The following is a 27,973-nucleotide window of genomic DNA, read 5'->3' as shown; positions in this document are numbered from 1 at the left end:
CCACCAGGAAGGCGTTCAGACCCTTAGGAGGTTATGTTTGCCCCAACCACAAGAGCTAGAAACTCTGAAAAATTAAAAATGGAAATTGTCATAGATTCCCATGACTCCAGGAGCTGGAGACTTGGAGCGCTATGGATGGACAGCACCTAGTGCAAGGAAGATCTGGTCTCGGCGAGGGGTGCACCTGGAGTAGCAACAATATCAAACTGTAGACACTCAGCTCAACGTTAAGCAAGTCTTTATTTTATTTATTGCACTTCAATATTAGACCAAAAATAACCGTTTCTTTTCTTCCACTGCCAGGCACTAGGGCTTTTAGCAGCCGGGCCCCAGGGGGGCATCCCTTTGCTGATATGCTCCGAGTAGGGATAGGGGATAGTTTATTTTTTTCTGTACATTTATATTTTTCAGAAAAGTGCAAAGTCTTGTTGCTCTTTTTAAAAACAAACAAACAAAGAACAGTACCGCGGGGCCAGGAGCTGAGGCACGGCACGGCTCCCCCTCTCCCTGCAGATGTTCTGAGCTCGGCAAAGAACCAAACACAAACTATAAAGTGTTCCCTTCTGGTGTGCTAGTTCCCTCTCCCGCGGACCTTCAGGATCTGATATGTATCGAAATGCAAAGCCGGGGAGCTTTGGCCCCACTTTTGGTCCCCGGACTTGTATCCATCTTATAACAGTCTAAAGTGCCACCTCCCCCACAAAACCAGAGCCATTCTCTTCTGCAGTGGGGGAGTTGTCTAGTGGCTGGGGTGGGGGGAATGGGATTTAGGACGTTTGGGTTGTAATTGTGGCTCTGAGAGGGGAGTGGGGTCTACTGGTTAGACCATGGGGTGGGGAATGGGAGCCAGTATTCCTGGCTTGGGGATGGGGTCTAGTGGTTAGAGCAGGGCAGGGCTGAATGGGAGCAAAACAAAATGGAGCCATTTGTTTCTTTAATGGAAGTGTGCCTCCTTCAACCTCTCCCCTCTGAGAGACAGCGCGCCCCTCAGGTAGCATATCCCACCCCTGCCCGGCCGAGCCATCGCATGTCAGCCTTTTCCAAAAACTCCCTGGAAGCCCTGATGGCGTGAGACATTTTTTTAAAAATACCAGCCAGGAAAAAGCACAGGATTGACTTTAGTGAGTCTCTCCTGATTTACCCCATCCTACGTCTGGCCTCAGGTCGGGATTTGGGGACCGGACGAGTGCTCCTACCATCCCTGACGAAAAGGCTCCTTGCATATCACTTCCTGATCCAGTCTATCCTATACCATCCACAGAGCACAGGTCCACAAGCCATCTGTGCTGTTTTCTCCATAGGAGAGGGCTGGTACGAACGGAGAGTGGAGACGGAGCGGAATGGGATAAAACAATATGCACCCTAAGAAGGAACTAGATGGTCAAATGAAACATGGTGTGCCGTCCCGCCGAGATCTACCGATGCGCTGTATGTACAACATATCCAGGCTCTTATATATAGACTAGAACCTCAACACAATACAGAGAGAGAGTTCTATACACATATATACACTGTGTCTGTGTTGGTGCGGTCAGTTCGGACGCATGTTCGCTTCGCTCTCCAGGCCTTGCTGTGCTGCACAGAGTGCCGTGCGGGAGGTGTGCTCTCTCCTCCTGAACCCGATCGCCCCGGGTTGGGGGACGTGCGCTGGCAGAGCCCGGCTCCGACAGGCCACGTGCTGCCCGGCAGCGCCAGAGCCCTCCTTCCTCGTCTTCGAAAGAGCTAAATGCAGCCCGAGGCGCTGGGTCCGGTGACTGTTCTTGATCCTTCTCCCCCATAGGCTTGGAGGGCGGGCGTCTCCAGTGGGCTTAAGGATCGATCCGGAAGGCCAGGAGCTTCTCCGAGTGTTGGTTGTTGAGGGTCCGCAGGTCGGGAAGGCGCAGGAGGAGTTTGGGGAAGAGGGTGGAGTCATCGGGGTGCTTCTTTGTCACCAGAGTCCGCAGGGCCCGGATGAGGGTCTCCTGAAGGATTTCCACGGCATCCACGTCTGAGATGCCAGAGCGATCTATGAACCAGATGAGCCATGACATTAATACCCAACCTGCTCCAAAAAAAACCAACCAGTCCCCGCTGCAGGGGAATCTCCCCCCGTGATGGCAGTATAGGGCGTATGACACACACAACAGCTCACGAACTGCGAGGGGAAGCTTCCTAATGCTCAGATCTCAGCCTGGGGAAGAGTCTCCAGAGGGAAGGGATGGGATGGACAAAGTGGTGCCCAGTTAGGTCTTTCCCCACCTCTAACACCGACAGGCGGCGATCCTCCTGTCAAAACACTAGGAAAAGGCTCCCCTGTAAAGCTCTAGCCAAGGGAGCTGCCACAGTCAGTCCTGTTCACTGGGGGGTCTGGAAGGTCCCAGGCAGGCTGAGCTCCATGTGCGTCAGCATGCTGCATGCCCTGGGGCGTGGGATCCCCGAGGGGCATGGGGGGACTCCCACTCTGTCACTGTCCTTGCCCCCAGGGCCAAGCATAGAGAACAGGCAGGAGAGCATTTAGCAGCCTGCCTAGTGCAGAACACCTGGCCCGAAACACCGGGGATGGGCTTTGCAGGGGGATTGGAGCTGACGTCACCTGCATGGCTCACGGCTGTGGCTGGGCCGGCCTTCTCCCCACCATGGTCTGCAGAGAGACAGAGCCGGCCTCAGAGATCCCCCCGCTGGCCCCGGGGCGCGCACCCACCTGCCGAGACAAGGACGACGGCCATGAAGAGCGCCATCTCCTGGGCATCCAGCCCGAGGGAGCCGAGCTTCTCGCTGAACTCGAACATGGCGTCCAGCAGGCAGCCCATGCCCATGGAGCGCAGGCTGCAGAGCGAGTAGGTCTCGCCGCTCAGGAACGTCACCACCTTCTCCTTGGGGTTGAAGAGGGAGGAGAACCGCACCATCAGCACCTGCAGGAGGGGAGGAGAAGGTCAGAGCTGAGCCTGCAGGGGCGCTCTGACACAAGCGCCGGGAGGCATCCAGATAATGTCCCCCTCTAGTGGCCAGACAGTGTACAGGGTTTAGTAGTCTGGGGGTGTCAGATGAGTTACATAATTATAAACTCAGGTTGCCCGTGATAATAGGGGACTGGACTCATTGACCCAGGAAACCTTTCCCGTCCTATGTTCCTATGACTCTTAGCTCAGGCAATGATAATCAGAATAGTACTTAGCCCTTACCTAGAACTCGTCATCAGTAGATCTCAAAGCAAGTCAGGATCCTTATCTCCATCGTACAGATGGGGAAACTGAGGCACGGGGAGGGGAAACAGCCGGTCCTAAGCCCCAGTTCAGTGCTCTAGCCACTAGGTCTTTAGATGCACAGGTACTGGATTCGATCCCCGACCCTGCCCTGGAGTAACTTCCTCCCTCTTGGTTCCCAGTGGGAGTCGAGGGTGCTGCACAAGTGGGGGCCTGGGTGGAAAACTCAATAGCCCTGGGGCTTGGGATGAGGGTGATCCATGGTAGCAGTGTGGGTCTAGTGCCTGGGCCATGTACATGCAGGCTATTAAAGTTTTATCTCAAGCTGTTTGGGCACGCATGTCCTGGGTTGGATCCCCACAGACAAACTCGGAAAGGGAACTCTGGAGCTGCTAGGACAGCAGTTTATCCCCCACCTGATGTTTCCCACAGAATCTGTGCCCAGCATGTCATGGCCACTTAGACAGCAGGGGCAGAACCCAGCTGAATCCTCCTGCTGCAAAAGCCTGGAGCTAGAGGAGAATCTCCCATGGCTGTTAGCAGTATGGGGAATATGACACACAGGCCGGTAGTTCTGATTCCAGGCGGTAAGGGGTGCGCACACGCAAAAAGAGGGCTTGCTCCCTCCAGCAGAGAGCAGCAGGGACACACACATAGATTCCAAGGCCAGAAGGGACCATTGTGATCATCTAGTCTGACCTCCTGGATAATCCAGGCCCGAGAACTTCCCCCAAATAATTCCTAGGGCAGATCTTTTAGAGAAACATCCAGTCTTGATTTTAAAATTGCCAGTGATGGAGAATCCACCACGATCCTTGGGAATCGTTCCAATGGTTAATTACTCCCACCGTTAAAAATGTACACCTGATTTCCAGCTTAAACTTGTCTAGCTTCAATTTCCAGCCATTGGCTGGCGTCAGACCTTTCTCTGCGAGACCAAAGCACCCGCTACAAAATATTTACTCCCCATGTCAGGACTTACTGACTGTAAAAGTTGTGCCGATGGTTAATTACACTCACATAAAAATCTGTGCTTTATTTCAAGTCTTAATTTGCCTAGTTTAGGTCACAGTTTCTGGGTAACTGAGCCTGTGTTTCTCCTCTGGGGTCCCTCCTGGGCACCCACTTTCTGGCTCCCAGACATCACCAGTCTCGGGTGGACCTGCGTTTCTCTTCCTGCTGACCGGGTTTTATGGCCACCCAGCTCCCTCTGATATCCCCAGCAAGTCAGTGTGTGTCAGCTCAGGGTGAAGGGAACAGACCAGACCCGACACCACCGGGGCCAAAGCTACAGGTGCAGCCCGAGGCCGCACGCTCTAGGCAGGGGCGGCCCAGATTCAGGCTGGCAGGGCATCGGACTGACCTGGAAAGTGCCTGCCTTGAGGAGCATGACCTGGTCCTGCTGGCAGAGCGACTGGAAGCCCGGGATGCTCTTGGCGAACTCCACCACCTCCTTGACGGCCGGTGTGAAGCACTGGGAGAACTCCTCCCACACCTGCTGGCTGGTCTTGCCGTTGCTGCAGTATGGGCTGGCATTCAGCGGGCACGCCTGGGTGGGGAGAGCAAAGCGGGTCACCAACGCAGGGAGGGACAAGGGGAGCACCAGCCTCCTAACCTGGGCAGGGTGGGCCTGGATTGGGACCCCAGAATGGAAACACCCTGAAAACTTTGGGGATGGGGGAATCAGATCCGGACTGGGGGGGGGCTCAGAACCAGATTTTGGGGGGAGCTGAAGAATCAGACCAAAATTTGGGGGAGCCGGAGGAATGAGATCCAGATTTGGAGGGGGGTCCACATTTGGGGGGGCTCAGTGACTCTGGATTGCTGCTGGCAGGATCTGGCCTCTCAGACTGTTGGGGGGGGGGAGTCTCCCCAAAGGAGATTGTATGGGAGCCCGTGGAGCAACACATGGGGTTGCAGAGACAGACCCTCCCTGGAATGCAGCCCTAGAACGCGTGAGGATGCTGCAGCGTCGCTGCTGCCCAGCAGGGGGAGCCAACCCTTAAGAACCAAGTTGCTTCTTGGTGTCAATCCAGCTGCAGATCTGGGGCTCAATCCAGAGGGGTGCAGAGCACCCTTCACTCCCACTGGGAACCCGAAGCGGGAGGAAGTTACTACGGGGCAGGGAGAGGTGGAGGGATTCAAATACAATCAGATGGCAATGGCTTAGGAATTAGAGAGTCAGGACTCCTGGGTTCTATTCCTGGCTCTGGGAGGGGAGAGGGTCTAATGGTTGGAGTGGAGTGGGGGGCATCTGGGAGTCAGGACTCCTGGGTTCTATTCCTAGCTCGGGGAGGGGAGGGGAGGGGAAGGGGGGGGTCTGGGTTCTATTCCTGGTCCTTTGTGTGTGGGGGTAGGGTCTAGTGGTTAGAGCGAGGGCAGGGGGAGCTGGGTGTCAGGACTCTTTGGTTGTATTCCCAGCTCTGGGAAGGGAGTGGGGTCTAGTAGTTAGGGCAGGGTGAAACGATTGGGATCCAGGACTCCTGGGTTCTCATCCCAACTCTGACTCGGCTGAGTGAGCCTGGGCCAGTCACTCCCTGTCAATTTCCCCTCTGGACACCCAACTGAGCCAGTCCTGCTTCCCCCCAGGTGAGGGCCCGTGCCCTCCCCCCTAACCCCTGTCATCGGGGGTCCTGCCTGGCTACTTACAATGCCTCTGCTGGTGGCCGAGCGCCAGGGACATGCCCTCTGGGAGCTGCCCTCGGAGTAGCCGTAGTCGAAGGTGGGGTAGTGCCCGGCATTGGCCAGGTAGCTGGCCTGCTGGGCCTGGTAGATGTCGTTGCCGAAGCGGCGGGGCCCATTGTCCACGTAGCCGGGGGCCTCCTGGGGGCAGGCGCCGTAGCCGGAGAGGGGCAGGCCGGCCGAGTCGTACTGCCCGTAGGCGTAGCCGTTGTTGAGCTGCTGGTCGGCGTAGCTGAGTGAGGGGTAGGACTCGGCCCGCTTGCCCAGCCGGTCCTGCCCGCTGACAAAGATGTCGTGATAGGCTCGCGAGATGGCGCCGATGGCCTCCTCCTCCTGGGCGTCGGGGCTGGGGGGCGCCTCCCCCTCGGGCCCCAGCCCCACGTCCATGGGGGCCTCGTTGAGGCTGTTCATGTAGCTCTGCATCTCGTCCAACAGGCGCTGCTTCTCCCGCTTGGGGATGCGCCCGAAGCGCACCGCTGTGGAGGGGGGAGGAAGGAGAGAGAGCGTGAGCTGGGCAGGCACTAGGGGTGCACTCGTGAGCGCCCCCTACTGGGGGTAGAGAGCAACGGGGAGGGAGCAAGCCAGCAGCACTGGGAGGAGGTGGCACGAGGGGCTTGTCACCACCCGCAGTTCCCGTCGTGTCGCGGCAGGTAGTAACAGTAATGGCCTGTTCTACATGGCCGCGCTGGCTGCTGCGCTCCACCCCAGAGCACGTTGCATCGCAGAGCTGCCTCCCACAATGCAGCTGTTTCCCTGTGTGTCTAGACTGGCACAGCTCCTGCCAGCTCCCTTTGCACTCCACACCCCCTACATAACCCCCCATGTGCCCCTCCCACACCACTGGCTGATGTCTCCCTCCCCCCACCACCCCCGGTGGCCCCACAGGCACCTTTGCCTACCCCCCTTCTCCTGCCCAGATCACCCCCTGCCTGGCACGTCTCTGCTCCACTTCTCTCCGTAACTAGGTCAGTGGGTCAGGAGCAGCACCAAGGCCCATGGGAGACGCACAGAGGGGCTGGGGCGGGGGCAATCTACTGCTATAGGACCGTCCAGCACCTCTGCCTAGGCCAAGACGGGGGGAGGGGGAGAGTATGAGATTTTATTAAGGCTGCTTGAGACAGACAGACCGCGTGGCTCCCTCTGCTCCTGCCCGCTGGTCTCACCACCCAGGGGTTCCCCCAAGTCCCGACCTGAGGCCAGACGCAAATCAGGAGAGACTCACTAAAGTCAATGCGGCTACACTGGTGTCAGATCAGATCTCTGGCATGCAGCTACAAAGTCCTGGGTTCTATTCCTGGGTGTAGGACGGTAGTGGGGTGGTGGTTAGAGCAGTGGGGGCTGGGAGTCAGGACTCCTGGGTTCTATCCTCAGCTCTGAGAGCGGAGTGGGACTAGAAGGTTAGAGCAGGGGAAAGGGAAGTCAGGACTCCTGGGTTCTATTCCCAGCCCTAAGAAGTGAGGATCTAGTGGTTGGGGGCAGGGGAAGGGAAGGGAGCCAGGACTTCTGGGTTCTCATACCAACTCCGATTTGCTATGCAAGACACTTGCCTGCTCTGTGCCTCAGTTTCCCCATCTGTTAAGTTGGGGAGAGTGATACTGCTCCACCTTTGCAAAGTGCTTGGAGACCTCTGGCTGATGATAACAAGTATCTTCCTTCTCCTCAGCCTCCGGTTCCTCCCCCACCTGTCCCCCTGAGGCCCGACAGCAGAATAACTCTGACCCAAGAAAAGACTTTCCAGGGAGTGGATTTCCAGCCCTGCCTGTGCTGGGTGGGGAAGGGATGTATCACAGGGGAGCGGGAGGAGCATCCCCAGGGATGCCCCCCTCCCCACACTGCGCCCCCGGCGGGTGTAGCACGGAGGGGCCCGATCCTGCCCGGTAACATGGCAACGGAAGCAGGATCGGGCCCCAGTGCTGCAGCCTCATGCGAGGGGGCACGTGTGGGAGATGTAGGAGCCCCGTGCTGGGCAGGACACAGCCTCGTTCTCACGCCCACCCGGGGCTTTGTGGGGAGCAGCGTGCGGAGGGCGGGAGAGTCTGGAGGCTGACGCCTGCTCTGGGAGCTGCTGCCATAACCTGAGCTGGAGCGGGGGCTGCACATGGCAGCCGTGACCCAGAAACCTCCTTTCCCGCACACAGGATCCCGCTGCCCCCGCAAAGCCCCAGATGGGCCTGGAACTGGCAGGGCGTGGGGGGGGGAGAGCACGCTGGGATTCCTTCCCTTCCCTCCCCTCCCCCCTCCTCCACCCTTCTCCCGCACCCCCAACTCCCCATCCCTGTCCCTTTCCTCCCCAGTCTATACCACATCTCCCCCTATTCCCCCCGGCCCCTGTCCCTCTCTGCACCCCACCCCCCGTTAACACAGCAGCTGGCAGCCTGGATAATGCCCGTGGGCCTTTCCTGCCCTACAGCCCCTGGGGCTTTGGGGAGCCCTTGAGCCGAGGCTGCTGCTCAGTCCTGGGGTTTAGTTCCCTTCCTGATTCCCCCCACCTGCCCGGGAAGATCCGGCCCAAGGGAGGCGAGATCCCCGGGCTGCTTGCTCACCCTTAGGATCTACTTTGTGTGCCCTTCCGCCATGCGCTCTGGACCAGTGAGCGAGCTTTACCTGGCACAACGCGACAGGCGGGACCCAGGAGCCTGGCCCCTGCTGCCCCCACCCCCTGACTAGTGGTTGGACGGGTGTGTGGGACCCATGTATTTGGGTGTCGATGGTGCTGAGATCCAGGGAGCTGGTTCTCACATGTCCCCTGTCCCAAACCAGCAAAGAGCCAGAACCATCGGGGCAGGGAGGAGGGAAGCCAGGGGAGGCAAAAGTCCCAGTGAAGAGGTCCAGATGGGGAACCTCTGGTCCCAGTCCCAGTCCTCCTCCCTGGTTCTGATTCTGGTCCCAGTCCCGACCCATCTCCACGACTCGAGTTCCAGCCCTCATCACGGTCCGGCCCATCTCTGCAGTTCTGGTGCTGATCCATGGATCTGGGTGTGGTCCCAGCCCCAATCCTGATCCTTCTCCATGGTTCTGGTGCTGATCCAAGCCCACCTCCATAGATCTGGGTCCGGTCTCGGCCCATCTCCAGGTCTCTCTGCCACCCCCTCACACCGCACCCCTCCCCTCCCCGGCCATTCTTAGCACGCTAATGCTGATGAGCCATTTCAAAGTCTAACAAATCCATCATGAGCGGATGGAGAAGCTCGAACCATTCATCACAGCCTGGCCCTGGCATCCCCCCACACCATTGCCCTCCCCCCACCCACATCCGTGCTCAGAGCCATAAATCAGCCCCCAGCACAGAGCTCCCATTTATCAGCTGGGGCAGCTGCTGACTGGGCAGAGCAGGAGGGCCTCAGGGGGATGTGGGGTCCCGCCGCAGGGGGGCAGGGCACCAGCCTTTCGCCCCAAGCCACCTCCCCCATCCCCAGCTAAATTCCTATGTGGGTCTCCTGGGGAAAGGGAAGTTTGGTGGCAGATCAGAAACAGACAGCACAATTCAGACAGTCTGCACAAGAGAGAACCAGGGCCGGGATAGAAGGGCTGGGGGCTGTGGGTCGGGACTGAGGGGCACTGGCAGAGGGGGTGTGGGGGGAGCCCAGGGCTGGGATAACAGGTGGGGCTGTGGGTCGGGACTGAGGGGCACTGGCAGAGGGGGTGTGGGGGGGAGCCCAGGGCTGGGATAGCAGGTGGGGCTGTGGGTCGGGACTGAGGGGCACTGGCAGAGGGGGTGTGGGGGGGAGCCCAGGGCTGGGATAGCAGGTGGGGCTGTGGGTCGGGATTGAGGGGCACTGGCAGGGGGTGTGTGGGGGGAGCCCAGGGCTGGGATAGCAGGTGGGGCTGTGGGTCGGGACTGAGGGGCACTGGCAGAGGGAGTGTGGGGGGAGCCCAGGGCTGGGATAGCAGGTGGGGCTGCAGGTCGGGACTGAGGGGCACTGGCAGAGGGGGTGTGGGGGGAGCCCAGGGCTGGGATAACAGGTGGGGCTGTGGGTCGGGACTGAGGGGCACTGGCAGAGGGGATGTGGGGGGGAGCCCAGAGCTGGGATAACAGGTGGGGCTGTGGGTCGGGACTGAGGGGCACTGGCAGAGGGGGTGTGGGGGGAGCCCAGGGCTGGGATAACAGGTGGGGCTGTGGGTCGGGATTGAGGGGCACTGGCAGATGGGGTGTGGGGGGAGCCCAGGGCTGGGACAGCAGGGGCTGTGGGTCGGGATTGAGGGGCACTGGCAGATGGGGTGTGGGGGGAGCCCAGGGCTGGGATAGCAGGGGCTGTGGGTCGGGACTGAGGGGCATTGGCAGAGGGGGTGTGGGGGGAGCCCAGGGCTGGGATAGCAGGGGCTGTGGGTCGGGACTGAGGGGCATTGGCAGAGGGGGTGTGGGGGGAGCCCAGGGCTGGGATAACAGGTGGGGCTGTGGGTCGGGATTGAGGGGCACTGGCAGAGGGGGTGTGGGGGGGAGCCCAGGGCTGGGACAGCAGGTGGGGCTGTGGGTCGGGATTGAGGGGCACTGGCAGAGGGGGTGTGGGGGGAGCCCAGGGCTGGGACAGCAGGTGGGGCTGTGGGTCGGGACTGAGGGGCACTGGCAGATGGGGTGTGGGGGGAGCTCAGGGCTGGGATAGCAGGGGGCTGTGGGTCGGGACTGAGGGGCACTGGCAGAGGGGGTGTGGGGGGAGCCCAGGGCTGGGATAACAGGTGGGGCTGTGGGTCGGGACTGAGGGGCACTGGCAGAGGGGGTGTGGGGGGAGCCCAGGGCTGGGATAGCAGGTGGGGCTGTGGGTCGGGATTGAGGGGCACTGGCAGAGGGGGTGTGGGGGGAACCCAGGGCTGGGATAACAGGTGGGGCTGTGGGTCGGGACTGAGGGGCACCGGCAGAGGGGGTGTGGGGGGAGCCCAGGGCTGGGATAGCAGGGGGCTGTGGGTCGGGATTGAGGGGCACTGGCAGAGGGGGTGTGGGGGGAGCCCAGGGCTGGGATAACAGGTGGGGCTGTGGGTCGGGACTGAGGGGCACCGGCAGAGGGGGTGTGGGGGGAGCCCAGGGCTGGGATAGCAGGTGGGGCTGTGGGTCGGGACTGAGGGGCATCGGCAGAGGTGGGGGGAGCCCAGGGCTGGGATAGCAGGTGGGGCTGTGGGTCAGGACTGAGGGGCACTGGCAGGGAGCAGGCTGTGGCAGACGTGACGCTGGCCGTGCCCAAGGGCAGACCAGGCCGGGGGAGGAGTGGGGGTGGGGGGCGGGAGGCCGGGATCCCTGCGCTCACCGTCGCGGGACATGCCGACGGCGAGGCACTTCTTGAAGCGGCAGTGCTGGCAGCGGTTACGGTTCATGCGCATGATCATGCAGTTCTCGTTCTTCACGCACATCTTGTAGTTGATGTTCTGCTGGATGCTGCGCCGGAAGAAGCCCTGGAGGGGGCCAACAGGGCGAGGAGTCAGCGCCAGGCAAACCCTGCCCCATCTGTGCTCCCCCCAGCCTGCCCCGCCCTGCCCGCCAGCCCCCGGCCCACTCAGCCTGGGGGGCTGTTTGTGCTGGCAATGAGCTCCCCTCGGAGCTGGGTCGCCCCGGGAAACGGCACCACGGTGACGCCGCAGCTTGCTAGGAGGCTCCTTGCCTCAACTCGGTCCCCGGCCGCCCCGAAGCCCCGCCCCTGGCCCCACCTCCTCACCTTGCAGCCCTCACAGGCGTGGACGCCGTAGTGGAAGCCGGAGGCGATGTCCCCGCACACCTTGCACAACAGCACCATCCCGCCCGTCTCTGCAAGGAGGGGTGGGGGTGAGCATCACACTCGTTCGGTCCCCTCCTGCCCACCCCACTGCAGCCCCCACAACGGAGAGGAAGGGGACCGACCCATAGGAGCGCCACCCCCTCCCTCCAACCATCTGCCCAGCCCCAGGGTCCCACCTGCCCCCCTAAGACGCATCCCCCTCCCCACTACTGCCCAGATTCATTAACTAGCCGCTTGGAGATGCCCCGTTTCCAGCCAGACTAGGTTGCTAGCCCCACAGGACTGGGGACCCCCCAAAGAGGGGGTGCATGGTCCCAGCTGTGTGTCAGGTTGGCCCCTGGTGGCTTCATGTGAGAGTACCCTACCTCCCAATATTCCTGTTGCTTTGGATGGTCTAGCGGTTAGAGCAGGGGGGCTGGGAGTCAGGACTCCTGGGTTCTATCCACAGCTCTGAGAGAGGAGTGGTGTCTAGTGGTTAGAGCAGAGGGGCTGGGAGTCAGGATTCCTGGGTTCTACTGCTGAATTGCTGTCCCTTCCCCTCTTAGTGCCTCAGTTTCCCCAGCTGGAGCAGGGGGATGATGACAGAGCTGCGCCCTGGTCACTCACTATTGAAGGTGCCGGTCATGCCGTTCTGCTTGGCCGTAGCAACTCTGCTCTGGGTGGGGGGCGATTGGCCCTTGCTGGGGTACCTGACCCCCTCCGGGAACTGGAAGGCCACCTTAGGCGAGGATGGCGAGCTGGAGCCCTGCGGCTTGATGGCCCCAATCTCAGTCAGCGTCAGCTCCTCCAGCGACGAGGGCAGGGAGTGTTGTGGGGAGGGCACCAGGTAGCCGCCGGGTGGGCTGCCCGGGGTGGGGCTGGAGCCAGCCGTGGAGCCCACGTAGAGGATCACGCCGCCTGGGGCAGAGAGAGCAGTGGGAGGGGAGGTCAGATGGGGAATCTTGGCTTGAGGGTGCTCAGGGTCTGCGGCCTCCTGTAGGGGCAGGGGAGCTGCGTATTGGGAACCCAGGCTGGCATCCATCCCCCAGGGCTCTGGCCTGCCAGGGTTTAATATGATCGGGGCAGGGTTGGATGTTTGGGATGGGGATGGGGGAGTGATCTTGGGGTTCCTGGGGGAACAAAAGAACAGGAGGCAGGGCAAAGGAAAGGGGAGGATGAAAATTGAAAGACATGGAGACACAGGGCAGGGCGAAATCTGTGCAACTGATGAACCCCATCACCCACGGCAGGGCGGATGCAGCCTCCGAAGCCCTGCACAGACTCAGGGTCGCTTCCCTTCCCCTGGCCATAGACAGCTGGAGGGGACGGGACCAGGGAGCGGCTACAGCCCACCTGGCTGGGAGACGGGGAGATTGGAGTCCCTGGAGCCATCCCAGTGTCTCACGTGGAGCTGCAGCGTGGGGGGGGGGGGGGGAGGAACACAGTGTCAGCCTGTGTACGCGCGCACACGCGCACACACACACACACAGCCGCCGGGCAGCCCTGAGACGAGGCTGCGGGGAATGTGGGGCAGTGAGGCACGTGCTGCGGAAAGTAGGGCAAACAAACAGAGGACAAAATGCAAACCCAGATCATCCCGCTGGGAGCCAGCCCAGGGGTCCGCGGGTACGGCAGGGGTCATGCCAAGATTCCCAGGGACGCCTGGCGTGTGCAGCTGCCCTGGCTGGGGGGTGCCAACTGCCTAGATTCCATCTCCCCGCAGGCCCAGTTCTGAGCGAGAGCTTTGAGCCAAATTCAGGTCGTACACTGACTCAGCCCCTGTCCATGCCCCTCAGTCCCCACCCGCAAGCCCCCTCCTGCCATCCCAGTTCTGCCTTTTCCATTAACAGAGGCCCCTCCGCCCTCAGTCACAGCAAACTGTGTGAAGATTTTGTGGCGGGAGCCCACGGAGGCGGGGAGGAGACCTCGCCCTTGCGCACGTGGGCACCCACACGCACGCACGTTCCTGGTGACCTATATCAGGAAAAGAGCTGCTGCTCTGACTCAAATCTTAGCTCATTATTATTACCTGCAAGCGGCAGGAACCGGTTCTTCCACAGTAGGAACCGGCATACATTCCCCTCCGCGATAGCCCAGGGCATTTAAACCCACCAGCGCCCAAAATAAGCACTTCCCCCCTTGGCATTTTCTGGAGTTGCGCCTGATTTTAAGAAGGCCCGATCCGGCCTTTTAACCCGGCAGGCACTGCCCGGACTCAACCCCCGCTGCCCAAATTTCAGCTCAGAGCAAATACTTGTAGCCGAGCCCCTCTCCTGCTGTCTGCTCCCTGAAAATTATGGGGTGAAACTCAGATGCGGGATGGGAGGAGGCGCTAGGCCTCCTCCCATCCCTTTCCTGCCATCAGCTCCATTCGGCCTGGGGGGCACAGAGAGATCGGGCTGCAGTCGGGGTCATGCCCCTGGGGAGCTGTGTGCCCTAGTGCCCCAGAGTAACACAGCCACGGGTAACACAGCCTCTTTCTCTCCCACAGCTCAGCCTGCCAGTGCCCACCACTGCAAAACAAGACTCCAGCCCAGTACCTTTGGTAGCCACTGCTGGGTTCTATCTGGGTACCAGACCCGGCCAGGGCGTCCTCACTAGATCCTAAAGCAGGTAGATCCTGCCCCCTGAATGAGCCCCCTGCCCTCGGCGAGGAATACTCCACCAAGCTAGGGGCTCGCCCAGGCGGGCATGGCACCATGCCCTCTCCGTGCAAGAGCCCCTCTGCCTTCCATTGTGGCCCACCCCCACCTAAGCACGGGTGCCATGCTCCATCTCCACCCAGCCCTGTTCTAGACAGTTCCCCAAACCAAAGGTTCATCTCCAGCCCCCTGCCCCGCCCCTGCGTTCCCCAGCTCCCAGGGCAGGAGAGTCCCATCAAATTCTCTGCCCGCAGGGCTCAGTGTGTGGAACGTGCAGGCAGGCTGGCAATAGTTATCTCCTAGCCTGACACCCACAGCGCCCCCTGCTGGAAGGGGCTGGACTGGAATAGCCGGGAGCTCCCCCCAGCCAACGCTCCTGCCCCGCTCCCCACAACGCTCCCTGCTGGGAGGGGCTGGACTGGAGTAGCCAGGAGGTCCCCCTCAGCGCCCCCTGCTAGGAGGGGCTGGACTGGAGTACCCAGTAGCTCCCACCCAGCCAGCGCTCCTGCCCCGCTGCCCACAGCGCCCCCTGCTGGGAGGGGCTGGACTGGAGTAACCGGGAGCTCCCCGCCAGCTAGCGCTCCTGCCCCGCTCCCCACACAGCACCCCCACTGGGGGGGGGGGGCTGGACTGGAGTAGCCCAGTGCAATTTTTAATCCCCCCCCCCCTTCCTCATGTACAGTTGATTAAAATCCAAACTGGCAGCAGAAATGAGAGGATTGACACCCATCTATCTAGCTAACAGAGGGACAGACAGACAGAGAGGATGTCTGGGATGCAGACACACCCGTAAGTCCCACTTTGCATGCTGGAGTTTGCAGCGGGAAGGAGAGAGAGCATGACAGGGGACAGAAGGGGGCACGGTGGGGGTCAGGGGTAGGAGTGGGCACAACAGGAGGGAGGCAGAAGGGGTCAGGACGGGGGACAGGAGGCAGAAGGGGGCACGATCGGGGCAGAGGGTAGGAGAGGGCACAACGGGGGTCAGGGGGCACAAGGGAGGGGCAGGGTTAGGAGAGGGCATGCCGGGGGGCACAAGGGAGGGGTGGGGGGTAGGAGAGGGCACAACGGGGGCACAAGGGAGGGGCAGGGGGTAAGAGAAGGCACAACAGGGGGCGGGGGGCACAAGGGAGGGTCAGGGGTAGGAGAGGGCATGCCAGGGGCACAAGGGAGGGGTGGGGGGGTAGGAGAGGGCACAACGGGGGCAGGGGCATAAGGGAGGGGCAGGGGTAAGAGAGGGCACAACGGGGGGCGGGGGGGCACAAGGGAGGGGCAAGGGCAGGAGAGGGCACGCCGGGTGCACAAGGGAGGGACAGGGGGGCACAAGGGAGGGGCAGGGATAGGAGAGGGCACGCCGGCGGGAGGAGGCAGCAGACGATGCGGCCACAGGAGCAGGAGAGGACACGGCCCCCCCCGCCGCACCACCCACAATCAGGTCACGGCGCGCACGTGTCCGCCCGGGGCGCGGAGCCGGGAACAGCAGCGGGCGGGCGCCGCGCCAGCCCCGGGGACACCTGACCGGCTGCTCACATGGCTGCGGCGGCCCGGCGCGCTCGGGTGGGTGGGGAGCGATCGCTCCGGCTCGGTGCAATGCGATGGGGGGGGGGGCACCCAAAGCTGCCTCCTTCGGACGCCCCTAACCCCCGAATGGGGGGAGGGGGATTAGCAGCAAAAGTGTCCGTGTGCAAAGGGGACGGACGGACGGACGGACAGACCGACCGACCGACCGACGGGGGCTGCATCTCAAAGCTACCCGCCCCCTCTCCCATTGTGCCGAGAGAGGGAAGGGAATAGAACCCAGGAGTCCTAGCTGCCAGCCCCCTCCCCCAACCACTAGACCCCACTCCCCTCCTGGAGCTCTGAACTGAACCCAGGCATCCTGGCTACCCTAACCACTACCCCTACTCCCAGAACTGTGAACAGAACCCAGGAGTCCTGGCTCCCAGACCTTCCCCCTTTCGCCCCCCCCCCCCACGCTAACCACTAGTCCCCACTCCCCTCCCAGTTCTGGGACCAGAACCCAGTTGTCCATTCCCAGACAGGAGGGGGAAATGAACAGCTCTTAAACAAACAAACAAAACCCTTTAGGCTTTCTAGTGGCACTAATGCAAACAGTCGGGGGTGGAGGGCAGGTCTGCCCCCACACCACAGTGCCAGGCGTTAACCATTACCATGCTGGGGTTTTGCATCCAGACAAATGCTCCTGCCCACGCCTGGCCCTGACATTCATCCAAAATCTTGAAAACGCTTTAAACATTTATTTTTGAGCAAGGTGTAAATTCCCCTGCTCCCCTTCGGCTCGGGTCTGTCCGTCGCTTGGTGCCAAGGCCCGGCAGTGGGTCCAGTCTATGTCTGGGCGAGGGACAGAAGCTGGGACCATCAGCCTGCTGGAGTTAACTCCTTCTGCAAAGCCGGGTGGTGGGTTTCTTACATCTTAAAGCCAACTGCTGGGTTTGACTCCAGACCCAGCTGCTGCGGTTCAGCTTTGGGTCTGGAACCAGAACCAGCCGTCGGGTTCTGAGTTTGGCTCTGGATCCAGGCTGGGACGCAGATGTTGGGTTCTGGGATTAGATCTGGACCCAGCGGTTCCGTTTGGGGTTCCATGCCGCCCCGAGGACTCTCTCCAGGGCTTTTTCTAAGGCCGGGCACTCCCAACCAGTGGAGCTGCTGGTGTGTGCCAGGGTTTGGAAGTGTTAATGGGGGGGACTGCTAAGGCCCTAGCTCCCATGGCCCATCGGCTGCTGGGTACCCTGGACTTGTCTGATGGCCTTTAACAGAACGGGGCTGTCCCATTGCGGGGGCACCCTCCCCCCGACAGGGCCTTGCTGTTGCAGCCGGCAGATCAGCAAATAGTCCCACGCCTGTGCTTCCTGCTTCCCTATCATGGCCCCTTCCAAACGGGGTTAGAGCCCCACAACGCACAAGCAGCCTATAATTCAGCTCTCTCCCCCTGGCTCGGTCTGGATTCGACAACCTTGGATCTGAACTCGCCCCAGTGGCTTGGGTTCGAGGTCCGATACAGACGGGGGCCTGCTTTCCTGTTCGGATGCTGCCGGCATCTTACAGGAATGGTGGTTGGGCAGGGGATGTTGGGGGATCGGGATCCCCAAAGGGCAGATTGCAATACTGCATATCCCACAGCCCTGGCCCCATCCAACTGCAGGACCTTACACTGCGGGATCCCAAACCAGACACTGACCCAGTCCTGCAACCCACAACTCCTGTGGATTTCAAGCACTGGGAATGCAGGGGAAGCCCCCAATGGGACATCCCCCCTTCAGATTTAGATCCATTTCCCCTTAGACGCCTCAGTCAATTTCTCTTTGATAAATGAGCCACTATTCACATTAGCATAGCATGTCGAGACCCCAATGGAGATCAGGGCCCTGTTGTGCTGGGCGCTGCATGGACAGAGTGAGGGGCTCCGTGCCCCCCAAAGTGCCCAGTCTAAATAGACAAAGAGTGGCAGAGGAAACAGATGCCAAGAGAGAGGAAGTGACTTGCCCAAGGTCACCCAGGCGGGCAGTGGCAGAGCTGAAGAAGAGCCCAGTTGTCCTGAGGCCTAGCTCAGTACTCTAGCCATGGTCACCAGGGCCTCTCAGTTTCCCCGTCTCTGTTTCGCTGCAGCCATTTCCAGCCCGGTTGGCACCTGCCGCCCCAGAGTGGCGATTAGCACAATGGCCTTGCTGACTCGACAATCTGACACGGGGACCCGCTGCTTTCGGAAAAGGGGCGGCGGGGAAATAAATAAATAAATAAAAAGATCACCACCACCGGGGGACTGATTTCAGCGAGCTCCCAGAGCTGGGAAGGCAGCAGAGGCCGCAGTGTGTGTTTCACCGGCGCTGGAGAGCGGGGGGAAATCAATCATAAAGACACCTTCTCCTCAGCGCTGTGCTGAACGCAGCTGCTGCCTCCTGGACCTGGTGACCTGAATTCTCCTGACAAAGGCAAATCCCACTGCGCTCTCGAACATATTTATAAGGCATGTCACACTCCGCAGCTTCCCCAGCTCCCGGCAGCTGGGGGAGTCCTCGTACATTTCACAGTCCGGGCCGGCTCGCCGCCATCGGTTTGCAGCATTTAAACCCCATTATCCTCTCTCGCCAGACACGGGAAGCACATTTGTGTGTGTGTGTGTGTGTGTGTGTGTGTGCTCTGGCTTTCAGAGTTATTTAGAGGCTGAATCCAAGCTGGCCTTTGCAGTCCCACACGTGTCTCTTAAACTCTCCCCGCCTCCCCCTGCAATCTGTCCAGAACTGCAGCCAAATACCAAATAAATAAATAAATAAATAAATAAAAGACTCAAAAACAAATTTAGGTTCATGGGTAAACAAAGGCGGGGGGCGGGGGAAGGTCATGCTGACCCCTTTCTGATCCTGGCTTCGCTGACTCCGGGTACCCCAATGTTGCAGACTGCCTGAGTTTTTAGAGGTGCTGAGGACCCCACAATTCCAGCTGAAGTCAAGGGGGTGGCAGCCCTGAAAATCAGACACCCTCCCCCCGCCCACAGTGTCCCTTCTGCCTGTGTGTTTTCCACGCTGGGGAAGCCTTGGACTAGAGGCCTATTCTTCATGGCAGCGTGGGGGGGTTTCACACACATACCCGCGACTCTGGGAGATTTTGATGTCTGTCACTGATTTGGAGCAAGAAAGTGGGTCAGTTTCACCCACAGTAAAATAACTTGTCGCATCGGGCAACTGAAAGTCAGATCTCGGGTTCCCGGCTTGGGACTCCTCGCTGAAGCGAGACAGGACATTTGGAGCTGTATCTCCAGTGCCCTGGAGTTCGTTGGGGGCGTGGGTTGGACCTGGAGTTCCTGACCCCCAGCAGAAGCCAAGATACAACCTGGTATCTTCAATCCAATCTGTCCCTCCCCCCACTCCGTCCCATGTCACATAGGTGCTGCAGGGGGTTGGGATGAAGGTGATTTCCCTCCCCTCCTCGAGACAGGCTACTGCAGCCTGGGTTACACAAAGGGTGTTAACTTCCTTGGCTTGTAGAGCTCCTCACTAGTGACAGTGCCCAGAAGCCTCTGCCAATTCAGGCCTCATCGTGCTGGGCCCAGACCAGAACACCCCTGAATTTCAGGGCATTGAAAATCCAGCTCCAAATTTCTTGCCTGGCACAAGTCTCCGTTTACAGCCATCTCAGGTGCCTGAGGTCTAAGCAACTTCCTGCAAAAAGAGGACAAGTTGGGGCCCCCGCAAGATGGGATGCTGTGTCTCTGCATATGGCAAAGTGTAAATAAATGAGATTACCCAGAAAGGGAACACGCGTCTAGCTACGCTGCCAGGAGACACTAGCTACTCGTGCAGGGTTTAATCTTCCAGCACGTTCCTTCACCAGTGGAGCGAGGGGCGGGGGGAGGAAACTGCCTCGCGCTTTTTTTGGCTTAAGTAGGTTAAGCAAATCAGAGTGCATCTGCGGGCTGGCTGGAGCTTCTGAACAGGCGCGGGTCTGGGAACAGAGACAGCAGGGCAAGCGTGCCCCGCAGAGCTTGAGTGTCCGGCGTCCGGGGACAAGGGCAGGCAGCCAGGATCGCCAGCTCTCAGGGGCGGGGGCTGGCTTAGATCTGGACGAGAGAATCAGCTGCCCTGCCCCGGCCCAGAGGTGGCTGCATCTCAGCAGAGGGGGAGCGATGTTCTCTTGGTATGGGGTCCTGCTCTGTGCCTGGGACTTTTGAGCACATCTGCACTACAATAACGAATAATAATAATCAGAAGCACCGTATTTCAATGACTCTCCCGCTCCCCCCCCCCAGTCTAACTACTTCCACAGTCCCATCACCAAAATCTCCAACCATCTAGGGCTGGAGTTTCTAAGACAGCCCAAGGCCAGGGTTCCCATGGGCTCAGTTTGCACAGAGGCACTGATTTTTTTTCCAGAGAGCCCCGCACCCAGCAGCTCACACTGGGACAAAATCAGGGCCAGATTCTCCAGCATCCAACACATCCGAGTTGCAGCCACTTGCATCAGTGCCTACATCGGAGCTGAAATTCTGGCCTCCTGGCCTCTGGCTTGCTTGATGCTGGGGGGCTTCCCCTCCCCGCAGCGTACAAATCCAGGGGTCCTGGGGGAAGCCCCAAAGCAGCCTGCATCCTCTCGCTCCCAGCTGAGCTGCGGGTGGATTTTAACCAGTCAATTTCTTGCTTTTGGGGACACTTTCCTTCCAAGCCAGATGAGTGGAAAACCCTGCTTTACCAAGGGGGGGGAGCAGCAAAAGCCGGCAGCTGAGGTGACCGCCCTGCCTTGGCTTTGAGGACCCCCTTCCGTGTTCAGCAGCCCCCTGCCACAGTCCTTTGAGCAATTGGGGAGCCCACGCTGTAGGGGTGCCTGACTGTGCTGGATTTACAAGGGGGTGGGAGAGGTTGGCGTGTGGGTGAGGGGGGACAGGGACAGGATGGGGGGGGCTCTGGAGAGGTGAGTGGGGAGTCACTGTTCAGAGCGACCCCCCTTGCACATGAGCGGATGGGGGTAACAATAAATGGGGGAGCAGAGTTCCCCATTTTGGACCCAGATCTGCGTTCTGGTTCTGCCTGTCATGAAAGTCGGGGTGGGGGATCCCTTCCAAGCAGAGACGGGTCTAATCCCATCCCCTCCATCACTACTCCCACCCCAAACTTTGGGGAAGGGGCTGCAAACATAATCCGATCCGGGGCCCTCAAAGCACTTTACCCAGGTCCCCGGGCGAGTAGCCTTATCCCTGCTTTTACGGAGAGGGAAACTGAGGCAGACAGAGCCACTAGCAAAGCTGGCAAGAGGAGCCAGCATCCCAGTCCAGTGCTCTGTGCAATGGTCCCTGATGCTCCCAATTTTGGCTCTAGATTTTTGTGGTTCACGGCCATAGCACCGAAAGAAAAAGCTGTTCGGAGGGGCTGTTTTAAAGCCTGCTGGGCCCACAGGGGAAGGCATGGAAGCAACAGAGAACCAGACAGCTCCCCCTGGTATTTGTTCTCCAGCAAAAGCTCTTTTCAGAGGTGCAGATTTTGAGGCCAGAAGGCGCCACTTCGATAATCTAATCTGATCCCCTGTGTAGTCCAACCCGGAGACTGTCCACCAGCCACCCCTGCATGGCCCGGGCAAGAGACCCCCTCCCAAGGATCCCTGCCTGGCCCAGACCAGAGATCCTCCCCCACCATGCCTGCATGGCCTCAGCTAGAGACCCTCCCTCGGTGATCCCTGTGTCCAGCCCGTATCTTGGGGATGAACTAGATGATGCCCGGGCCAGAGCCAGGTGCATCTCCTTGGCCAGCAGGAACCAGGCAAGAGGCAACCCCTCCCCTTCGCCTTGGAGACAAGAGGGCTTTTCCAGTTGCCATGCAAACGAGACAGCCTAACCAACTGCAACCCCCCCCTCCCTTTTTCTCTAGGGCCAGCTTCCCTGCCCACCGCAATTCATTTTCAAGCCGGTTTCAGCCTCCCTGGCACCTGGGTGCCCCGCCGCCGCCTGCAGACAAGCAGCAGAGAGAGCAAATTAGGTCAATGTCACCGTGACGGTGGAAGAGATATATGAGGTGACGCAGCCTCTGGATCAGGGACTGGGGGGGCGGGGGGGAGTGGCAACCCAGAACTAACTCCCCACCCTTGCATATACACCCCCGCATCTCCCCACTAGCTGGATAGCTCTGGGAGGGAAGACAAGCCCCCCATGCTCCGGCGGCACAATAAAAAAGCCCTGAAACAAAGAGTGTGCAGAAATCCCGGCCGAGATAACAATCAAGCCATCTGCTTTCCTCCGGCCCCAGCTCAGCTTTGGGGGAAAAAATCACCCCGCCGCCCAGGCAACATTCAGTGCCCCCCTGGAGATATTTGTTTCGAGCACTGGCTCCCACCCCCCCTTTTCCCTAATTAACGTGCTGATTAGTGAACGAGGAGAACGTTCTGGGTGCTTCAAGGGAGAACTGCCAACCTACCCCAGTTCTTTTTCGGTATCTGGGAGGATAAGGCACTCCTCCATTCAACTATGAGCAGGGAGGGACAGCCCTTGGTGTCTACAAGCCCGGGTGATTGGTATGCAGGAGGCAAAGGGATTGGGCTGGTGGCCGCCGGTGTGCAATTCATCAGCGCCGAGGGGAGCACGTGGACCTAGGGCCTCGCTGGGACTCAGGAGACCTGGCTTCTAGTCCCAGCTTTGCCACGGCCTTTCTCCGTGCCTCAGTTTCCCCACCGTCTCTTTGTCTATGTAGATCTGGGGCAGGGGCTCTCTGTCTTGCTTAGAGTGTGCCAGGTACAGACAGGCCTGCCAGTAGATTTCAGATCTCGTCTTCCAGGCGCTTCCGCCACCAGCGGGAGAACGGGCATCTCCCATCTTCTCTAGGTGCTGGACAAAGAACAAAGCCACTAACCTGGGGAGCTGCCTGTAATAACAATGCAGAGCTGAGCAGAGAGCGCATCCCGGGGACATAAACGCCTGGCAATTGGGGAACAGAAATGGGTCTTTTTGGATCATACCCGAGGATGCATCTGGCACCGATAAAGGCCCTGATCCTGCAATCTGTCCCTATTCAGCCCATGTGCCTCATGTGTGCTTAAGTCCCATTGGATGTAGAAGTCTAACTCCCTTAGGCACTTCTAAGAATCCCAGCCCAGGCTCCCAGCGGCATCAGAAGACTGTATTGGATGGATAACCCAAAAGCTGTCACTTTGGTTCTTCCAGAGGCCCGTTCAGGCATGCCCGTGATATCACCCCCCACCCCTGCAGAAATACCCCCCTCGCTGTCATGTGAGGTCCCACGACAGGCCGCAGCAGACTCATCCCAAATAATCAAATCCCCGGGATTAACCCTCAGCTGTGCCCTGTAAGAATCCCAAATCCAGATTCTGTGCGAGGAATAGGCTGTGTGGGCACCCCTGCCTGCAGGGAGATGGACAATGCCTGGGCAATGGGCACATCCACTCGCCTCTGAATCGTCAGAGGCCTGTTCTGATCCTTCCTTAAAACCCCGGGGGCCGCTCGCCTGCGAGGCACCGTGCACATCGGTCCCAGAAGGGAGGTGCAGAGCGGAGACATAGAGCAAGAGGTGCTGCAGCACAGGGAGATTTGGACCGAGATGCAGCAGACGGTGAGGTTTGCAGCTAACCTCCATTTTTCATGCAGGACACAGGGCAGTGCAGTCCAATGAGCTCACCTTGCACTAAGCGGTGCTATAATGAGGACTGCCACTAGGGGGCACTCAGAGCACTGGGAGGGGTAGCTGCTGCTCCCAGTTTGCACTTGTGTGGGATGCAGTCACCCCGGTAATGAGCACGGCCCTGGGATTTCACTTAGCAGCGTAGAGTGGTGCCCATCACCAAGGCATCTGGTACCACTATAAACCAACTGTCTTGACCCACTACAAACCAGCTGCCTTGGTAAACAATCCCTATTAGGAAGGGCCAATCACAAGTCTGGTCTTACTGTAACACAGAGCAGATCCTGCCCTGGGCAAGTCCCTGCCGTTCTCCGTGCCTCAGTTTCCCCTCCCACTCTTTGTCTATTTAGATTTGGGGCAGGGTCTCTGTCTTGTTTAGAGTGCACCAGGTACAGACAGGTATCTCAGTAGATTTCAGCTGCCATCTTCCATGAGCTTCCACCGCCAGCGGGTGAATGGGCATCTCCCAGCTTCTCTAGGTCCCCATCCCTGAACTGTCCCCACTGTACTGTCTGAGTACTTTACAATCCTTAACGGATTTAATGCCCCCCACGAAGAAGGGCTGGGCCATCTCCGTTCTACAGATGGGGGAAACTGAGGCACGAGGGGTTAAGTGATGTGCCCAGGGTCATCCGGCAAATCGGTGGCAGAGCTGTGCATAGAGCCCCGCCCAACTCTCCCAAGTACCACTCCAAGAGCTCTGACCATCCTACCTCTTGCCCACCCCTAGCAAGCAGAGCCTCCTGGGACAACAGTGAGCGTGGCCTCGGCAGGCGCAGCAGCTGTGACCGGTTGGATAAGCACCTCCCCGGCTGCTGTGGAATGTGTCCAACACCTTGAACTTCACGTGACCCCAAGGAGAAGATTGAGGCCCTTAGCCTCCTAAACGAGAGCCGCCTAAGACAGGCTGGTGAGTTCAACACTCACGTTCCAGCTCGCCAGGGTTCAATGACCTGGCTGGGGGCTGGGTGCGTGCTCACTCACACCCGCACACCTACCCTCCTGCATGACATCCTCTGAGTCACCGGCAATCTTCCCCTAAGCGTGAGTTACCGGGGAAGCCTCGGGCATGTACAGCTCAGCCGGAGTGAATTACAGTCAAAAGACACAGCCGCCAGCACTGCGCCCTGACCGCAGGGGGAAGGGGGCAGGAGGCAAGAATAGCGCACGGGCATGTTTGGGAACTGCCCCATGGCCCAGGTGGCCACTGGAGAGCAGGGAGCTGAGAGCCATTGAACCAAACTGTAAACCCTGGATAGGAGGGAAACCACTTCAAGCCGGGGGGGTGAGTCCCATTGCCCCGGGATGGACTGGACAGACAGACAGACACACAAGTGGACAGCAAAAGGAGACAGCTAGGATCCTATGGGACACAGAGGGTGCCTCAGAGATAGATAGATAGATAGATAGATAGATAGGATGGAGGGAGGGAGGGAGGGAGGGAGGGAGGGGGATGGATAAGTGGATGGATCGGCAGGTAAATATGGGCAGGGAGAGGGATGGATAAGGGAATGGATGGACAGGTAGATATGGGCGGGGGGGATAGATAGACAGGTAGATATGGCCAGGGAGGGGAGAAGGATTGGCAGGTAAATATGGGCAGGGAGGGGGATGGATAAGGGGATGGATGGACAGGTAGATATGGGCAGGGAGGGGGGATAGATTGGCAGGTGAATATGGGCAGGGAGGGGGATGGATAAGGGGATGGATGGACAGGTGAATATGGGCAGGGAGGGGGATGGATAAGGGGATGGATGGACAGGTAGATATGGGCAGGGGGGGGGATGGATAGACAGGTAGATATGGGCAGGGAGGGGGATGGATAAGGGGATGGATGGACAGGTAGATATGGGCAGGGAGGGGGATGGATAAGGGGATGGATGGACAGGTAGATATGGGCAGGGAGGGGGGATAGATTGGCAGGTGAATATGGGCAGGGAGGGGGATGGATAAGGGGATGGATGGACAGGTAGATATGGGCAGGGAGGGGGATGGATAAGGGGATGGATGGACAGATAGATATGGGGAGGGCCCGGAGAAAATTGTGATCTTTTGGGGAAAATTCATGGCCGCATTCCTTCACATAGATCTGCTGCCGCATCCCCCTGACTGCTTCGATTTACTCCGGTGGCTGCAGACTTGTCCCTCCTCTCCCCCTTTCTCCCGCTTGGTGCCCACCTGCCGCCGACTCAGTCTCTGGATGTGTGCAGTTCCCTCCATACCCCTATTTGACAGCCACGAGGGGCCTTCAGTACTAAGGTGATGTCGAAACGCAAACCAACCCAGCGTGACGTCACCACGTGGCAGAGTGACCTCAAAGGACCAACGTGACCCAAATGTGACATCATGACAAGCACTGGCACGACATCATCAAGATGCCAACGTGAGCTGGTGTGTTGTCACCCATGGCACAGTGGTCTCAAAGCACTGCCTCGAAACATCGACACGACCTGAGTGTGACATCACTGGGCAGCATGGTGACATCCTCAAGATGCCAATGCGCCCTGGCGTGACATCATCAAGACACCAATGTGACCCACCGTGATATCGCCACACCGCCCGGTGACGTCGCAAGATGCCACAATGACATCATGTCCAAGTGCCATGGCGTGGATCCCCCTCAGTCCACCGAAGCGATGCCAGGACCTGCAAACGCTGTGGCGATCCCAGAAATGATCATGAGGTGCCCCCAGCTGGTCCTGTGGCCTCTGGGGTGGGGGCCGTTATGGGATTGATTTTGATATTTCAGTGGAATCCGTTACACCGTAATGACCTCAATTGCTTCCCTCCACCCCCACCTCCCAGTGCTGCAAGCTGCTTAGAAGCGATTTACGCAGGAGGATCAAACACAGGAAGAGGGGTTCCCTGCCCCAGAGGGGAGGGGGTTCCCGTGCCCCTGGCACACAGAGAGAGGAGCCCCCATGTGAACTCTGGTTACAAGCCACAGGGCAGCAGCTTTCGCCAAGGGGCTAGTGGTGGGGCGGGGGCAGAACTGCATTGTATTATCCCTACTTCCCGTGGGCATATCCTGCCCTCGATCAATGACGGTGCCAATCCGGAGTCGGGCCACCCACAGCAGTCATGGAAATCAGAGCGGTGACTGCCCCCCCCCCCCGCCCGCCCCACTATCTCAAGCACCTGCTTGAAATCCCAACCCGAACCTCAGTCGACCCCAAACTCCCCATTAGTAGGTCAATGCCATACCTCCCACGTCGCTCACCCAAGCCCCAGCTAGCCAGCTCCTCTTGCCACCCTCCTGAGAGCCGGGCCATGTCTGGAGGGACCTGGTGTCACACACCTTGGTTTGTGCCGATCCCATGGGGGGAAATCACTGGAGACAGGTTAGAGGAGGATTGCAGGCTCTCTCCCATCAAACAGAATGCACCACCGATCCGCATCCTCCCTCTGCCTCCATCCATCTACAGAACCATTCTCCCCCCCCCGCCCCCAGGCTCAGCACCTTCCCTGGAACCCACCCCCAGGCCCCCCCCCCCAACAAAGCCTCCCCTCCCAGGTTTAACCTTTTGTGCTTTTCAGCCATGAAAAAAAAACCCCAAGATATTGCCAGTTTACAAATTCCAGCCTTTGAAAACTCCACCTGCCTCTCCCCCCCGCAAGTGGGTTTTGTGGGGAGAAGGGAAATAAAGCAAAGGTGGGGGGAATTCTGATTTATTTGTCTGTCCTGTTCCTCACCCCGGAGCTGCAGCAGAGATGAAGTAGCTTATTTGTCAGCTAGCCCATTCTGGAAGCTGCAAGAGAATCCTTGAAATAAATACAGCACCGATGAACTCCCCAGGTGCGTCAGCTATTTGTCTGCAAGCCCCCACCCCCCCACGCCAAACACATCCCGGCTCCCTACGGCAATCCATGACCGTGCTGCTTAAGAGTTTGCAGATCAGAAAGCTGTTCTCTTACCAGGACTGTTATCCATGGTGATCTCTGTCTTGCTCGTCCTTAATTTCACCCGGGCCCCTTTCGGAGAGGCAGGCAGGAGTGTTAGGGGGCTGTGTGTGGGGGGGTTGTCTTTGGCCACCCGGCTTTCTCCTCCGCTGCTCCTTCGGGTGTATTCACTCCTGAGCCGCCAGCTGCCCAAATGCCTTTAGATTCCAGAAGGCAGCCCCGGCTGACGATTGTAGCTTCCACGTGCTTCTAACTAGGGCTGCTAAGGTTGGCGATTTCTCTGTATCTATGTGGGTGAGGGTTGCTTGTTCACTCAGGGATTAGCAAGCGCTGGTTTCCTCGCCAGGAGGGGAGCGGAGGAGTCGGGCGCTGGCATGCCTTCGTAGACGGCTCATGTGTTGACTGCATGTGACACAGCCCGAGCCATGCCCCACTGACACACATTTCAGACAAGGAGAAAGGGGTGAGCTCAGCTCTGCGGAGCACATGGGTAAGGGGAGGAGCTGGGGGCGAGTAAACATGTCTCTTTGGAGCGCTGAGTGAGCTCACACTGCAGCACACCCCGCGCCGGCCTTGTTGGCACAGGCCCAGCTGGGGCGCGGAGAGGCGGCCTTTCCCCGGCCTGGGTCGCCTGCCATGTCCCCTGGCTTCCCCCCGGGGCAGATCTGGCAGGGAGAAGCCGGGGCGACTAGATTTCGAAGGGAAGGATCAGCTTAGCCTGGCACAGGCCGGGGAGGGTCCCCAGCCAGCCCTGC

At 59.4% G+C, this 27,973-nt stretch overlaps 1 protein-coding gene across 2 annotated transcripts; it reads right to left on the bottom strand.

Annotated features, from left to right (window-relative positions):
• Nucleotides 1-221: 221 nt before the first annotated feature.
• Nucleotides 222-27,973, bottom strand: LOC101946585 (nuclear receptor subfamily 1 group D member 2-like). 2 transcript variants are annotated; one of them, XM_005291889.4, is made up of 8 exons: nucleotides 27,234-27,973; nucleotides 12,173-12,463; nucleotides 11,507-11,595; nucleotides 11,102-11,246; nucleotides 5,832-6,340; nucleotides 4,546-4,731; nucleotides 2,681-2,891; nucleotides 222-2,005 (listed from the first exon to the last, which is right to left on the bottom strand). In XM_005291889.4, the coding sequence occupies exons 1-8, from the start codon at nucleotides 27,247-27,249 to the stop codon at nucleotides 1,809-1,811; spliced, it is 1,644 nt and encodes a 547-aa protein (XP_005291946.1). In that variant the 5' UTR covers nucleotides 27,250-27,973; the 3' UTR covers nucleotides 222-1,808. The 2 variants fall into 2 exon arrangements, with proteins under 2 accessions (XP_005291946.1, XP_065432678.1); XM_065576606.1 differs by lacking the exon at nucleotides 27,234-27,973 and adding an exon at nucleotides 15,614-15,628.

The sequence above is a fragment of the Chrysemys picta genome, chromosome 22, assembly GCF_011386835.1.
Source record: "Chrysemys picta bellii isolate R12L10 chromosome 22, ASM1138683v2, whole genome shotgun sequence".
In the NCBI taxonomy this organism is placed as follows: Eukaryota; Metazoa; Chordata; order Testudines; family Emydidae; genus Chrysemys; species Chrysemys picta.
This window is presented reverse-complemented; position numbering and strand designations above follow the sequence as displayed.

Coding starts and splice junctions, on each gene's coding strand:
- LOC101946585 (XM_005291889.4), bottom strand. Junction 11,596..12,172: donor CATGACCGGCACCTTCAATA/GTGAGTGACCAG, acceptor CCCTCCTTGCAG/AGACGGGCGGGATGGTGCTG. Junction 4,732..5,831: donor CGGCCACCAGCAGAGGCATT/GTAAGTAGCCAG, acceptor CTCCCCACCCAG/GCGTGCCCGCTGAATGCCAG.